Below are 15,773 nucleotides of genomic sequence, written 5' to 3' on the forward strand. Positions count from 1 at the left end.
GGGGATCCAGAAGCTCCTGAAACCCAACCACAGACCCCAAGCTAAGAATCCTTGCTTATAGAGTAAAATTCCTAATGGTAGAATTGCTAGGTACAAAGGCATATATACTTTATCCCTTTTTTAACATCCAAAATTTCATAGACCTCTGTGCATCGTAACAGTTGTATGTTAAGATATGTTGATTAGGGGAGAAAGTCATGATAACAAAAAGCTGCTATGAATTTAGTGACAATTTCAGTTGAATTTTTATTTCTTAAATACGATTGCTATGGCATCCACGTACATGAAGAAAATTCCAGTCTATATGTGCATGACATTTTCATATTTCAGGGGGCTTTGTTTATTGACACCAAAATCAGATGACTCTTGGTTGCCAAAAGCTTATTTCCTTGTACCTTACTATGTGGTATCTTGTATGACAGACTTCTAGGAAAGGGAAGAAGGAAACTGTAAGCTTGTCAATATCAGTAACCTTTTGTTTTCTCTTCCTCTCTTTAAAATTCTAGTACTCAAGGGAAAGAAGCTCAGTCTGCCAGCGTAAGTGCCAAAGACCATCACCAGCATCTGTCCTTCAGGGTGCTCGGACAGAATTCTTACCACAGCAAAGGCACAAGATGCTTGACATGGAAAATCAGAAACTTCCCTCTTCTGTTGCAGATAGTCATGAGTGGCTCTGTAAGAACCCAGAGGAAAAGAACCAGAAGGTTTCTGTTTAATGCATCTTGCCTTATCTTTTTTATTACTATGTACAAAGATTTTTTTACACAAAGAAACTTAATGCTGTATTAATAAATTCAGTGTGTAGCTTCAATTGGGGTAGTTCCAAAAAGTGAAGATTTTGTGAGGAGTAAGTACAAACTTTTTTTTTTAATTCTTTGAAATTGTCGATTCTTCGTGTCTACAATGAAATTGTACTCCTTGACGGCTGGTAGATTATATATTCTTCCATCTATCAAACTTGCATTCCACTATATTTATTTTTTGCCAAAAGATGAGTTATATTTGTTTGAAATCTGAGACACTATGTTCAATTTGGTATATCTGTTTCAATTTCTTCCCACCTGATGTGGAAATCCTTCCTTGGACATCACAACACTACATTTAAGGCTGGTAAGGATGACTTGCAAGTCTTACGGTTTTCATTACCAAAATTTTAAGATAATGAATGTAGATGGAGTCTCATTTAAGAGTCACCAAAGGTGCCTGCGCTCCTCCCTGCTAAGAAGTGTCAGTTTGAGACCATCTCAAGGTGTCGAAGAACTTGGTGGGCAGGGGTTCCAGGTTCCTTGCCATCTGAGTGTGGGATGCGAGGGACGTTTATGATTATTTCGGATCTAGGACTCTGCTTCTCTGAGGAGTGGAACACAAGTAGCTAACTGTCACTTTGATGTACAATTTCAGAAGATTACTACAACCATGTCATGCTCAGATTCAAATGGTTTTTCATACCACTTTTGGGTCGTAAAATCATTTACATTTTTTTAACTGGCAGCACCAATTGCCATTCCTTATACTCTTATATTTTTTGGTTTTAGTTTTCTTTTTACTGAGCTCTTGCATGATTTATTTTGTGTTACCATCCTAAATAAACATTTTATTAAACATAGAATAAATTGTCTTTTTTTAGTGAATTAGGCTTTTGGAACATCCTATGTCTGGATGATTTTTTTTTTTCAGTTGGCAGCAAAAACTCCATATAGGGCTGCAAACATTTTTTGTCCACTTAATCTAAAACTTTCTGTAGTTTGCGGGAAAATTGGAATTTTTCCTCCTGATTTTGCCGTTATATTGATTTGCTACCCCTTTTTTTGATTTTGGCAAAGGCATATGACTTTTTTACATGATACACCATAAATGTTAAAGTGTTGAATACTAACAGTGCTCACTACAAGGAGGATGTAGTGTTTTCTCTTGTAGTATTAAAGTATCTTGTGGAAGAAGGGAGCTGATGGGTTTTAATTTTCCTTCTAAATTGGCAGTGTAACTGCATAACTTAACCTCCTGTCTTCCTCTCTCATTTTGCTTTCCCCCCTTGCCTCACATTTTTGCTTCTGTGTATCAGTATCTTTCCAGCATCCTAGTTTTGTTTTAGTTTGTTTTCATCCTCCTTGGAAGATTCTGAGAGCGTGGAAAAAGGATGGGAAATCCCGTTCTTAGTGGAGCAGACTGCTTACTGCCCAAACTGGGACTGGGGCGGGGGGCTCACACCTGTTTTTGTGCATGTAACTCAAACACAAGCTGGGCTCATTCGTCGGAGAGCACAATTCACAGAGCAAGGAGCTGGGACCTCGGCACGCCACCTGATTTATGAAGTATTGATTCCTTCTTTACTCCTTCTGCCCAAGTAAAAATAAAATTGGTTAAGATGATGCCACTATTTTGTGGCCAACCAGGATGACGTGACAAACAGGGCGCCTGAGTGAGTGCAGGGCTGGGGCAGTGTCCTCACACACGTTGGAAACCAAGGCCTGTATGACACGCCTGATGAAGCACTGTTTCAGAATTACTTTCACTTCCTGAATAAAGGTTGTCAGGTAATTAATACTTTTTATTGAGCTGTTTTATTTGTGTGATTTTTTTAAAATATAATTGGTAGGAGAAATAAAGCAAAGTTAACAAATTTTCCCACTAAATGATCATTCTGAAAAGCTGCTGGCTCTTGGCTGCCTGCAGACACCAATCCGATCCCTGTCCGGTTCGGCCACAGTGTTGAATCGCATTTCCTGCCTCCTTACAGTCTGGTCCAGAGGGGAGTAGTAGAAAAGCAGATGGCGAAAGAAACGTTGCAGGTGGAAGACCTTGCAAGAAGATTCGGCCCAGCTTTTCCAAAGATGCCACCAGGCTGGATAGCTTCCTGGAAAGGTCAAGCAAAGGTTTCATTTTGATAGAAATCGTTGTACATGATCTGTGGGACACTGAATAAAACAAGCATAAGCTTTGGGGTTAACCTTGTGTTAGGAGTCTCGTCCCCATACTCCAGCTCTGCGACCCTGGATTTACACAAGCCTCATTCCCTTGCACTCACATGCAATGACTCGGGCCACAGGATTTCTGCGAGGTGCAAATGAGCTCATGTCCTGAGGCTCGAAACACGGAGGTTGGTGCACAGTAAGTGCTCAGCAGCTCGGTGACCCCCTTTTCCCCTCCCTTTCTTTATGCTTAGCTTGGGACAGCTGCCTCAGAAGCCGGCTGAGAACCAGTTCTGGCAGGAGTCCCTCTGGCCCGTTTGGTGACCGTGGTCAGTTTTCCCCTTGTTGGGAGAGCAGTGCATGTACAGAAATTGCCTCTCGGGTGCCTTCCGAAACAACCCGTCTGAGAGGGCTGCTGACGGCTGACTGGAGTGGGTCCTTCGCCCTCTAGTGGCTGAAAGTGCAATTCCAAGGAACTGCGCTCTGCCCAGGTCTTGCCGCCGGGTTCTGCCGCCGCCCGTCCGTCGTGGTCCCGTCCTGTCCTGTGCCATCTGGTTTAGCCTTTGTAGTGTGGAGTCTTGGGTAGGTGTTGTGGGTGTTTCTCCTCCAGTTCTGAAACAATTCGCTCTTTTACCCCTGCAATTGTAAAGCAAGTTGCAGCATAATATAGCACTGATCCTTGTAAATAATGAAAAGGATACTTTTTTATACTATTAGAATATAATAGTCCAGATCACTCCTCTGAGTTTTGCCCTAGGCACTTAAGGGGGAAGCGGTCTTTGGGCAAACACTACACTACACTTGACACCATTACCAAAACAGAATGCAAATATAGAACCTATCCACTCATCAGATAAGTTTTCTAAGACAATAAATGGTTCTGTAAGAGGAAAACTGAAGTGCCCTGAAACTAAAACTGATTTCAAATTCTGAGCACTGAAGATCTCAGGACTAAAGAATGCGTAGAAAAACAACTATGCACCTTCCTGAAAGAAACTAATTAAATGCAAGGATGTTAATTTCACTCGGACATGGGGATTTACTCAAATCAAAGAAAATTAAGTCCCGAAGGGAGAAATAGAGGAGGATATGAATCACCTGATTTGGAAAAATGAGAGTAAAGGTCATAGTTTCTCCAAGTTAATATGAAGATAAAATGAAATGCCAAGAAAGTTTCTGGAGAATGTTTACTTGCAGTTTGCAAATAAACAATGAAATGAACCTGAAAGAGTAAGCAGAGAAGGATATCAAAGATCTCCCCCACCACCAAATGCCAGATGGAGCAAATATGGACGGATGTTATCCCTTGTTAAATCTGGATGGTGGGTCCTTAGGTGTCAGGCATCTTCTGGGTATTTGAAAATTATCATCACTTAAAAAAAATCATGATTGGTTATTTACCTTTTCAAGAGCTATGCCATGACTTGGATATTTCATTTTGGAAATAAGAAATAATTATTTTTAAAAATACTTCCTGGGGCTGGCCCCGTGGCCGAGTGGTTAAGTTCGTGTGCTCCGCTGCAGGCGGCCCAGTGTTTCGTTGGTTCGAATCCTGGGCGCGGACATGGCACTGATTAAACCACGCTGAGGCAGCTTTCCACATGCCACACCTAGAAGGACCCACAACGAAGAATATACAACTATGTACCGGAGAGCTTTGGGGAGAAAAAGGAAAAAAATAAAATCTTTAAAAAAAACTTCCTTTTTAAAACAGGTATTTTTAATAACAGAAAATGGAAAAACCTGTCTCTAAGGGAACGAATATGACATGTATGAGATACGCAGATGATGGAATAATTTTTTTTTAAAGATTGGCACCTGAGCTAACAATTGTTGCCAAGTTTTTTTTTCTTTCTGCTTTTTCTCCTCAAATCCTCCAGTACATAGTTGTATATTTTAGTTGTAGGTCCTTCTAGCTGTGGCATGTGGCACGCCGCCTCAGCATGGCCTAATGAGAGGTGCCATGTCCGTACCCAGGATCCGAACATGTTTCGCAGAGCACGCAAACTTAACCACTCGGCCACGGGGCTGGCCCCTGAATAATGTTTTAAAATAGGTCTAATTCAACCAATGGAATAATGTTACATGGAAGTGGCAGAATATACTTGCAGTGATTAGAACTACACGAAATACTTTGTTTTAAAAAATGTGTATACTATGTCTTTGAAATTGTATAGTTTTGTGGGTTGCTATTGTCTAACGTTAAGTTCAAAATATCTACTTTTACTCACAAAAGTTTATGAAGAATTATCTTATTGCTAAGCCTTACAAATCCTGTTTTCAAAAGGGAACTATTACAGTTAAGAATATGTACGATCACAGGCACAACCTTCTAACTTTTTTGGGGGGGGGGCTTTGTTTGGATGATTTGTGGGAGGTTGTTTTATTTTACGTACAATAATATTCTCTGGAAAGGTTTTGACACGTGCATGTAAGCATGCATCCACCACCCCAGGACCGTGTAGACCAGTTCCTGCTCCATAAAGTTTCCCGTGGTAGTCAACCATTCCCCCTCCCATTGCCCCTGGGAGACCTGTATACTTTTATCCTTTCCACAATCTCACAGGAGTAGAATCATACAATAAGCAGCCTTCTAGGTCTGGCTTCTTTTTCTTAGTAAAATGCATCTAAGATTTAACCATGTTTTTTGTGGGAATCAATAACTTCACAGTCAATAGTTTGTCCCATTTCTGTGGACGTACCACAGTGTCTATTTCCAAACATCGATGAATGACACCTTGATTATTTTCAGCTTTTGGCAATTATAAATAAAGCTGCTTTAAACATTTGCATATAGGATCTTTGTGTTTCTAACTTTTTTAAAATTTATTTTGTAACGATTAGCACCTGAGCTAACATCTGTTGCCAATCTTCTTTTTCTTTTTTTCTTCCTTCTTCTCCCCAAAGCCCCCCAGTACATAGTTACACATTCTAGCTGTAGGTCCCTCTGGCTGTGCCATGTGGGACGCCACCTCAGCATGGCTTGATGAGCGGTGCTAGGTCTGTGCCCAAGATCTGAACCGGGGAAACCCTGGGCCACCGAAGTGGAAAGTGCGAACTGAACCACTTGGCCATGGGGTGGGCACTAACAACCTTCTAACTTCTGAATCACCCTCTTTCACCTTAATTCCTACTCTTCTTCCAGATCTCATTTTAATATCTCCTTCAGGAGAGTCTTCCCTGACCTCTCTAATTAAGTCATGTGGGGGACTGGAATTGGCCACCCCAAGATATGTCTCTTTGACATGAGGATTATTTAGGGCTGGTTACTTTTAATAAACTGCAAACAGGAAAGCAACTGAAAAGTAGAATTTACTTACCCTTTCTTAAGAGACATTTACATTGTAAATGAAATCCCCATCTGTAAAGGTGTCTCCCTCTCTGTACCAGGAAGAAGCGGGGATGACCTTATCTCTAGAAACTCTTAATCAATGCCAAAGGCAAGGACTTAAATCTGCATCTTGTTTACTGTACTTGTGTGGTAATCTCCCATGATCGACTCTCCCCCACCTCCAACATCCTCCTTTGTCTGTAGCTGAAGATGATATTTAAGGTGGTGGCTTCAGCCATTTTGGCGAGTTGCTCAGCTTGCCTGGGCCTCTCCCATGGATACATGCTATAAAGCTTTGTTTAATTTTCTCCTGTTATTCTGTCTCATGTGAATTTAATTTGTTCTCCAGTAAGAAGAAGAACCCGGAGAAGGTAGAGGAAATGTCTTCCTCCCCTACAGTCACTTTGGACCACACCAAGTGGCCAATAAATATTTATGATGAATGGTTCTCCTTTCTTTCTTTTTTTTTTTAAAGATTTTATTTTTGCTTTTTCTCCCCAAGGCCCCCCGGTACGTAGTTGTGTATTTTTTTTTTAGTTGTGGGTCCTTCTAGTTGTGACATGTGGGATGCCGCCTCAGCGTGGCCTGATGAGCGGTGCCATGTCCAGCCCAGGATTCAAACCGGGGAGACCCTGGGCCACTGAAGCAGAGTGCATGAACCTAACCACTCAGCCACGGGGCCGGCCCCAACTCTCCTTTCTATTAAAACCTCATAACTTCCCTATTTACAATCCCCTGTATCATTTTCACAACCATTGATACAATTTCAATATTATTTTTAACCCTGAAATTCTGCCCTTTAGAAGACCCCTGAAGGAACTTCAGACTTGGAAAATCTCGACATTTAATGAGTTTGTTTATTCATTCATCAAGTATTTAATAAGTGCCTACAGTATGCTCTGTTATGTGCATAGCCGTGAACAAGTCTAACAAGGTGGCCATGCTCATACAAGTTACACTGTAAGATGGGAGGAGAGAGGTAATAAACATGATAATGCCAGGGAGTGATTCATGCTATGAAGAAAACTAATGCAGGGTGAGGGAATGGGAAGCGATGGGTGGGCTGTTTTAGATAAGGTGGCCAGGGAAGGTCTCTTCGAGGTAGTGACACTTGAGCTGAGGCCTGAATGAAGAAGTGGGAGAGTGAGAAGGAAATACCTGGAGGAGGAGCATCCCTGGCAGAAGGAACAGACTTTAAAAGCCCTGAGGTGAGAATGAGCTTGAAGTATATCAAGAGAACAAAAAAAGGCAGCCAGGAGTGGGGAAATGGAGGGAGAGAGTAATAACCCTAACCCCAGGAGACATAAACAGGCATTTACAGACTTGTGTGACCACCATGGAAAGGCCTCTGCAGGAGGTAGAGTCTATTTTATTCAAAAAGTGCAGCCTTGCAAAATCCTAAGCGGAGGACGGGCCTTGTCTGACTGATCCAACAAGGTCAACCCGGCCGCTATAGGGGGAATGCACTGTAGGGTGGAGACAGGGCCAGGCACCAGGTGAAGGGGGCTCAGACCAGGGTGGAGGTGCTGAGAAGTGGTCAGTGATGCAGGGTCAGTGAGCCGAGGAGACAAAAGAAAGATTTCTTGGGCTCTCAAGGTCTGGCAGTAGTGCTCTTTTATTTAGAGAACAGTGTGGAATAGCATGGGGACAGGACCCACGGGCAGTCAGAGCTGCTGCGTGGGGACAGGACCCACGGGCAGTCAGAGCTGCTGCGTGGGGACAGGACCCACGGGCAGTCAGAGCTGCTGCTGCTGCAAACATGGGTTGAGAGTAGGGCTAAATTTAAGGCATAGGTATGTGAGTTATCTCTTTACAAGACAAGGAAAGAATATGTAAAAAGTCATTAAAATAGTATCAGTGCAGGTGGGGTCTGGCTATTGGGTGGTCCTATAACTTTAGATAAGAATCAGACCGGATTAAGTCAGGATCTCCTAGGCTTCCTGGAGGATGTTGGTGGTGGCGGGAGTCAGCTACATGAGGTTAGCAGACAAATACAATAAACAAGACTTAAGTCCTTGCCGTCCCCATTAAGAGTTTCTAGAGATAAGGTCATGCCCCCTTCCACCTGGTGCAGGGAGGGAGACACCCCCACACATGGAGACTTCCTTCACAAATGCAAATGTCTCTCATCAAAGGGCAAGCAAACTCCACTCCTCAGAGCAGGTTTTTTTGGTTTTGTTTTGTTTTATATATATAACGAGGTTTGTTTTTTTTTTTTTAAAGATTTTATTTTTTACTTTTTTCTCCCCAAAGCCCCCCAGTACATAGTTGTATATTCTTTGTTGTGGGTCCTTCTAGTTGTGGCATGTGGGACGCTGCCTCAGCGTGGTTTAATGAGCAGTGCCATGTCCGCACCCAGGATTCGAACCAACGAAACACTGGGCCGCCTGCAGGGAAGCACGCGAACTTAACCACTCAGCCACGGGGCCAGCCCCGTGGTCTGCAGTTTTTAAAAGTAACCAGCCTAAAATAATCCTCATCATAAACCCCCCCAAACCCATTTGGCCCCGAAATCTTTTGGGGATATGGACAATGGTCAGTCTTCTGTAACTACTTCCGGCTGTACAAGGTCGTAGAGCTGTCCCTAAATGGGGCCATAGGTATAGGTCGGAGGTTCAGTGGACCGGAAGGCTGTGCCCGTGGCATCCAAGGCTGACAAGGTGTACAGAGCCTCTGGAGACGAGAGAATCATTTGACGAGAGGTGGTCCAGGAGGTGAAACTTTGCTCACATGCAGAAGACAAACAACAAAATAGACAACAAATTATAATAAGAAATACAAGCAATATGATTAACCTAATGAATAAGGTTTTGATAGTAGTCCAGAGACCTGGTCCTGACCAGGAGTTCAACCAATCATTTAGAGATAGGGCAGGGTCAGACATGGACTTAATTTGGTGGCTCATATCACATAGGAAGCCAGAGATATTTTTATGGTAGTCAGGAATATAAACACAACATTCAGTTTTATAATGGCACAAGTGCCCCCCTGTGCTGCTGTCAAGACATCCAGTGCCATTCGGTTTTGTAGGACTGCCTTGCGCATTTGGGACACTTCTAAACCGAGCAGCGAAAGGCTATGTTGTGTATCATTTAATGCCTTCATAGTAAATTTGTTTAGGACTTCCATGTGCCAGATGACACTTTTGATTCCTAATTGGGGAAGGAAAATTGAGGCAAGGTGGTCATACCAGTGGAAGACAGAGCATGTCCAGCGCTGTTGCAGGTTGGGAAGGTTAGCAGGAGGAGATATAGTAAATGTAGTTCTACCCTGCATCCAGGCGAAGCCTAGGGTGCATCGTCCAATCCATCCAGGTTGTAGCCAAGGCCATAAGTTGGAGCCACACAGCCACTGAGTGCCATTAGGGGCTAACCAACATATGCTGGGCCGTCTAACCCAGTCAGTCCCAAACCAATCAGTATTTCTTAAGGCTATGATATGAGAACACATATAATGGGGAATTTTTCCCATAGGTCAGGTGCTATTTTAGGCCACGTATCACAGGTGTGATTGGTTTGTTCCCAACATAGAGTGGCCTTTTGACTGAGTTGACCACTAGGAGTGAACCAAAGATATTCGTCCCAAATTTGATATAGTCCATCCTGTGTGTATCGATAAGTTGGGGACTTTACCTTTAGAACTTGTTGTTTATGATCCACCTGTGACAAGGCAAATCTAGTTAGCATTTGGGCAGTAGAGTTGAAGGAAAAGGTCTGACTGTGGCCAGGGAACTCCCAGGTATCAGAGATGGATGGCCACGAGGAGACATTATGATTAGTAACAGGTGAATCTTGTAGAAGAGAAGAGCTAGAGTCTAATATCCATGATTGCCTACTATAGCTTCTGCTGAAACATAATTTTTTCTCTCTAAAACCACCCTTATTTTTACAAAAGATAGCCAAATTAAGATAAACTGGTTTGCAAAATAAGTGTAGTTTCAATAAAACTTGGTCCAATTATTTACACAAGTGCAGCAAGAATAACAATTGATTATACAGGCTCTTTTAAATCTGCTTTGCTGGAATTTCTTTTATGAGGAATCTCAGATTGAACGGTAAAGGCCTCTTGAGGCCAGAAAAGCCAAGCCAAGGACTTGCCATCAGATTTTGCCTGCAGTACCTCCAGATTTGGGTGGACTCCTCTCTTCTCGAGGTCCCCCAAAACATTCTGAGGTTCCTTGCACCTGCCAGACAAGCAAGCTTCCTTACGTACCAGGTAAGATTGCCAGAAGCTCTGTAAACAAGGTACCAGGCCAATATTTCCAAGTGGCTTTATTCTAGATGGTCCAATCTTTGTTTCTGAAAAGCTGTCTTGTCATATCTGACCCTGTATGTTTCTCTCAGATATGACATTCCAGTCAAAGCCTTGGTAATATAACCAATGTGTCCTGTTATAAGGAGAACAGATTCTTATTGAACTTATGCAAATATTGCCACGAAATAACCATGCTCACTCACAAAGAGTTTCCAAATTCTGGAGGGATCAGGTAGGGAGAAAAAGATAAATGTTTCAGTTTTGCTGATTAAGGTATGATTTCACCAAATTGCTATAAGTCATAGTTAGCATAAGAGAAAAGAGAAAAAGATGTCCTTAAATATGAGAAAACAAAACAACACATCAAAACTCAACAATATTTCAAACAGAAGTCATAAAAAATTGTAATCATCCACATCAGTTCACACAGTGCTGTATAATTGATTATTGAGCTTAATCTCCTGTTAGCAGATTTATGAGCTCAGTTTCTCTATTAGAATTCTGTAATTTCTTACCCAGTTCAGTTTTACAATCTGAAAGTTTATCAGAAACCTGTAGTTTAGAATCTTGTGTCAGAATCCTTTCCAGGAATTTCTCTGAAGACGAAACATATTTGCAAAAGCAAAAAGCATCACAGTAAAATAGCAACTATCTGTAAATGGACAAAAGACTCCAAGGGCAACTGACAAAGAAACTTGGCTACTTCTGTGACATACGACACTTCAAGATAATAACTGGAATTATGACTGATAACCAGGACAGAGCAGAATTTTAGGAATGCTATATAATTTTAAGACATCTATATCAATAGTATTTACCCACACAATACCACCTAAGAAAGGTTATCATCGCTTATTTGACAATGCTTCCCATGCAATTTCACAGAGAGAAGCTTGTCAAAAATACCAAAAGACTTTAAAACACTTGTTCAAACAACGCTCACTGTGAAACAATGCTCAGGGATCCATTCAAAGTGACAACAGAAACAGTCAAAACTCTTAAGAGTAACCTCAGTCATTATTGTCACAAAACAGATTTGTTGTTTAGGTAGACTTAGAGAGGGCCAAAAGTTCAAGAAAATTATCCCTTGAGAGAAAACCAAATTTTAATTTCTGCACCAGCTTATTTTTAACATTAAAACTCATTTACTTAATTGGATTTACTTTAATTTGAGCCAACTTGACCAGGCATAAAACTCCTTTCTGAGTTTCTTTCACAAACCTTTACAACTTTCTTTTTACATTCAGAATTTGTCCCAGGCTTGCTTTCTTACTTTCTAGTACTTTAGGACAAATTTATCTTTCTTAACCCAACAAAAATACTTCCATTCTTTACATTCTTTACACCATTCTTTATTCCATTCTTTATACCTTGTTTACTGAAAACATATATGTTAACTTACTTGAATACAGAGCTGTTTTCCTTATTAATTCCCAGTAGCTTTAATTATATACGTTAATTAGAACTTTTAACTCTTACAGACCCTAGTAAACATTGAAAAGGTAAGCAATTATGAACTGTCTTTTATACCAGCATTCTAAACACTTCATAATTTCTAGAAACACTCCACTTTATAGTAATAGACCCAAGCACTTTTAGCCTTGCTGCAATAAGAAGCCAAAAGTAGATAACTTAGATATGTTTAGCAATAATGCTTGTGTTCTGTCCAATCCAAAAATGGCCCAGATACTCAGATTTTTATCATTTAACTTAACTTGGCAAAACTCTAAAGTTGTAAGTTACCAAAAAGAATTTGGAAGCTGTTTTTGTCCAAGTATACAGACCATAAAAGTTATTTGACCCACTTTTATCTATTTAAACCATTTGTTTCCAACAATTATGTTCAGATTACCCACGAAAACCTCATGAGACATTAGACAAAACTGGTCATCACTTAAAGATATTATTTTGCTGACGAATTTCTAACAGACAACATGAGCTTATTTGACTAGTAAACCCAGGCTGCATGCCTGCATCATAGGCAAATACAGACAACTCTGACAACAAGACTATTTTCAATCAAGCGAACAAACTGAAACAAGCTTTCATTTACCAGAGGTTAATTCACATCACATTAACTTGAAGGGCATTGGATTAATTTCTACTACGTTTAGAATTTATGTAAGCACTTACGTTAAGCCAATTAAACAGAGCTCTTAATTTTCTCAGAAACTGGGTTGTAACTCAAATTACATTCTAGGTTGATCTACCTGTCCAACTGAATCACAAAGGCACACAGAAAACCCCTCAAGTTTTCTCCGAGATGGCATTTCTGGGGCATAACCCATCCAATTGAAAGTGTTTCCAATTAGTTAGAATGTACCCAACTGGTGAGTCTCCGGGGATGCTTAGGGCGTTCCCCGTGGCAGTAAAGCCAGTGTCTGACTGACAGTGAACTGGAGAAGGGTGCAGAGCCCGATTGTGGGCATCAATATGGTTCTAAGATCTAGTCAAGTCCTCCTTAGCTGGGGCACTTAGTCCCTGAGCCAGCACAAGGTGAGGCAGGGAAGCAGGAGGCAAAGACCTGGAACTGGCTGGAGGCCAGGTCTCCCAGTGCTGGGGTTGAGAGTTAAGTCCCTGGCAAAAGGTTTTCAAGTTTTCGATTTTACAGCAGGTCCAGGTTCTGCTCAGGTCCAGCCTGAACTTAACCTCGACTTGGTGACAACAAAGGAGGTGATGAACAAGAAAGGAAAAGAAGAGATCAGACCTCGCCCTCATGGCCTCTTCCAGAGGGTTATCAAGATAAGAGTCACACAACAGTTCCTGTGCTGGGGCACACTACCCCAGCAGGACATTCACAGAATAAATCACAGGTCTCCTATCCTCATAACTGACTCAGTAGGTGACTAAAATACTCAATGAGCCAACCATCAAGAGAGGGCACCCCACTTGGGGTTGCTGGGGTGATCAGGCCCGGAAACCCAAAGTTCGGGGGCTCCCAGGTGTGGAACCTTTGACTCTTTAAAGATTTCTTTATTTCCCGGTTTCAAAGCTCAAAAGGAGACCAAAATGGCCACTGTAACGCTAAGAGAGACGAAAGAAATGGGTCCATTACCTTGAAAATCTCCCCTGAACCTAGGGCAGTGTCCTACCCGTCGTTCCTCCTGTGGGGTTCCTATAGCAAGGCGTGATGGGGGCATCCCCCAGCATTGCATCCCTTGTATATCTTCCCTATTATGCCTGGCAGTAATAGGTGCCTGGTGAATGGTCCCAGAGATAAAAGAATAGAGAAAAACAGTGAGGAATTTTCCGCTGGTCTGGAGGACATTCTACCCAATTGCATCCTGGAGCCATTCTCCCAAGAAGGGGTTCCCATACTCAACCAAAGGTTAGAGTTTGGTACTTTCCTTGAACCGGAGTCCTGATTGGGACTTTCCTGTGGTTCGGAGTGTGCTCAGGAGCCATAGGGAGGGATGCCAATCCAGCCTTAGGAAAAGAAAGCTTCCACGGGAGTCTTGGAGATTGGCTACCACCCTAATGACGTAAGTGGTCGACCCATGACCATGTAAAATTTATATATTAGAGATAGAGTCAGGAAGGAATGGATTAATTCATTCTACATCACCCTGAGGCTTAAGGTTCCGATTCTCTTCAAGCTGAATGCCATGATTTGCCCCATAGAGTAGCCATAGGCAGCAAACGTGGATTCATACAGCCATCCAAGAAAGTTCCTGATGGAGAAGTGAATTTAGATCCATCCTTGAAAAAGAGAAATGCACAAGGAAAAAGGGCACTTACCAGAACTCGATCTCACAAGCCGATGAAGCAAGATCCCCTGAAGCAACATCCCCTGAAGCAAGATCCCCTTACGGGCCACCAGAAATGATGCGGGTCGGTGAGCCGAGTCATGGAAAGAAAGATTTCTTGGACTCTCAAGGCCTGGCAGTAGTGCTCTTTTATTTAGAGAACAGTGTGGAATAGCATGGGGACAGGACCCACGGGCAGGAGTAGCTGCTGCCGCTGCAGCTGTGGCTGCAAACATGGGTTGAGAGTAGGGCTAAATTTAAGGCATAGGTATGCGAGTTATCTCTTTACCAGACAAAGGAAAGAATATGTAAAAAGTCATTAAAATAGTATCAGTGCAGGTGGGGTCTGGCTATTGGGTGGTCCTATAACTTTAGATAAGAATCAGACCAGATTAAGTCAGGATCTCCTAGGCTTCCCGGAGGATGTTGTGTTACCAAACCTGAAGTGAGTTCGCTCACCTGTTGTGCAGCAAGTCAATCTCTGACACCGGGGGTGGTGGAAGAAAGCAGGAACTTTATTTTTGCACAGCGCTGAGCAAGGAGAGAGGGCAGCTAATGCTGAAATCCCAAACTCCCCGAAAAGCTAAAAGGAAGGGTTTTTATTTGGGATTTTAGGTAGGGGAGGGGGAGCATATGGCCTTGCTGGTTGGAGCTTTCCCACCAGCCTGTCTTTGGCCTTGAGACACTTGCAGAGAGGAGGGAGCTCGTGACCTTGCTGGTCAGCAGCTTTCCCACCAGCCGGTATCTCTTTGTGGGAGGAGATAGTCCAGGTGCTTGTCCTTGACTGTGTCTGTCTCCATGGAGGATAGTGGATTGTGGAGCCAGGAAGCCAGAGAGTAAGCAGGGAATGAGTGTTTTGGTTTTAACCCCATATATGCTGGGTTTAATGTGGGGAAACTGATATCAGGGTCCATATCAGTTGGTGATGGGGGGGGTCAGCTACATGAGGTTACCAGACACGCACAATAAACAAGACTTAAGTCCTTGCCGTCCCCATTAAGAGTTTCTAGAGATAAGGTCATGCCCCCTTCCTCCTGGTGCAGAGAGGGAGACACCCCCCACAGATGGAGACTTCCTTCACAAATGCAAATCTCTCTCATCAAAGGGCAAGCAAATTCCACACCTCAGAGCCTCCTTCTGGTCTGCAGTTTTTAAAAGTAACTGGCCTAAAATAATCCTCATCAATCAGAACCTTCGTACTGGGCGACCGCCTGCTTGAGAGGACGCAGGGCAGATCAAGCTATTCTCCATGCCCCCAGCCCCAAGCTGCAGGGTGGTTTCAGACCCTGAACTCCAGAAGTGTCCTAACGCCGCACTCCTGACCGCAGGGGGCACCGAGAGGGCAACTTCGTCACAGGCTTGGAGTCCCACAGACCTGGGACGAGCCCCACATCTGCCAGTAACAGCCGTGGCAACCCCAAGAGTCCTTATCTATAAAATTGTAGGGTTAGCAGGACGGACTTGACCCACATGCAAACCTGAGAACAAATACCACAGCTCCTTCCGGGTCAGAGTATCTGCGCAGGCGCAGAG

At 42.8% G+C, this 15,773-nt stretch overlaps 1 protein-coding gene and 1 long non-coding RNA gene across 6 annotated transcripts in view; one reads left to right on the forward strand and one right to left on the reverse strand.

Moving 5' to 3' along the window:
• Positions 1 to 2,542, forward strand: part of KDELR2 (KDEL endoplasmic reticulum protein retention receptor 2) — a 16,390-nt gene extending 13,848 nt beyond the window's left edge. For both annotated transcript variants that reach the window (XM_023655235.2, XM_023655237.2), the window contains one exon: positions 507 to 2,542. In XM_023655235.2, coding sequence (XP_023511003.1) covers positions 507 to 541 — 35 coding nt within the window. In that variant the 3' untranslated portion in view covers positions 542 to 2,542. The remainder of the gene's footprint in view (positions 1 to 506) is intronic.
• LOC111776180 (uncharacterized) lies at positions 2,528 to 15,767 on the reverse strand. Of its 4 annotated transcripts, none has more exons than XR_011424492.1 (5): positions 14,700 to 15,767; positions 14,233 to 14,466; positions 4,008 to 4,131; positions 3,026 to 3,545; positions 2,528 to 2,854 (listed from the first exon to the last, which is right to left on the reverse strand). It is a non-coding gene; the product is annotated as an uncharacterized lncRNA (long non-coding RNA). The 4 variants fall into 4 exon arrangements; XR_002812146.2 differs by having other exon boundaries at positions 2,949 to 3,545; positions 14,700 to 15,750; XR_011424491.1 differs by lacking the exon at positions 14,233 to 14,466 and adding an exon at positions 14,060 to 14,193 and having other exon boundaries at positions 14,700 to 15,745.
• Positions 15,768 to 15,773: the final 6 nt, after the last annotated feature.

Source organism: Equus caballus, chromosome 13 (genome assembly GCF_041296265.1).
Source record: "Equus caballus isolate H_3958 breed thoroughbred chromosome 13, TB-T2T, whole genome shotgun sequence".
Classification (NCBI taxonomy): Eukaryota; Metazoa; Chordata; class Mammalia; order Perissodactyla; family Equidae; genus Equus; species Equus caballus.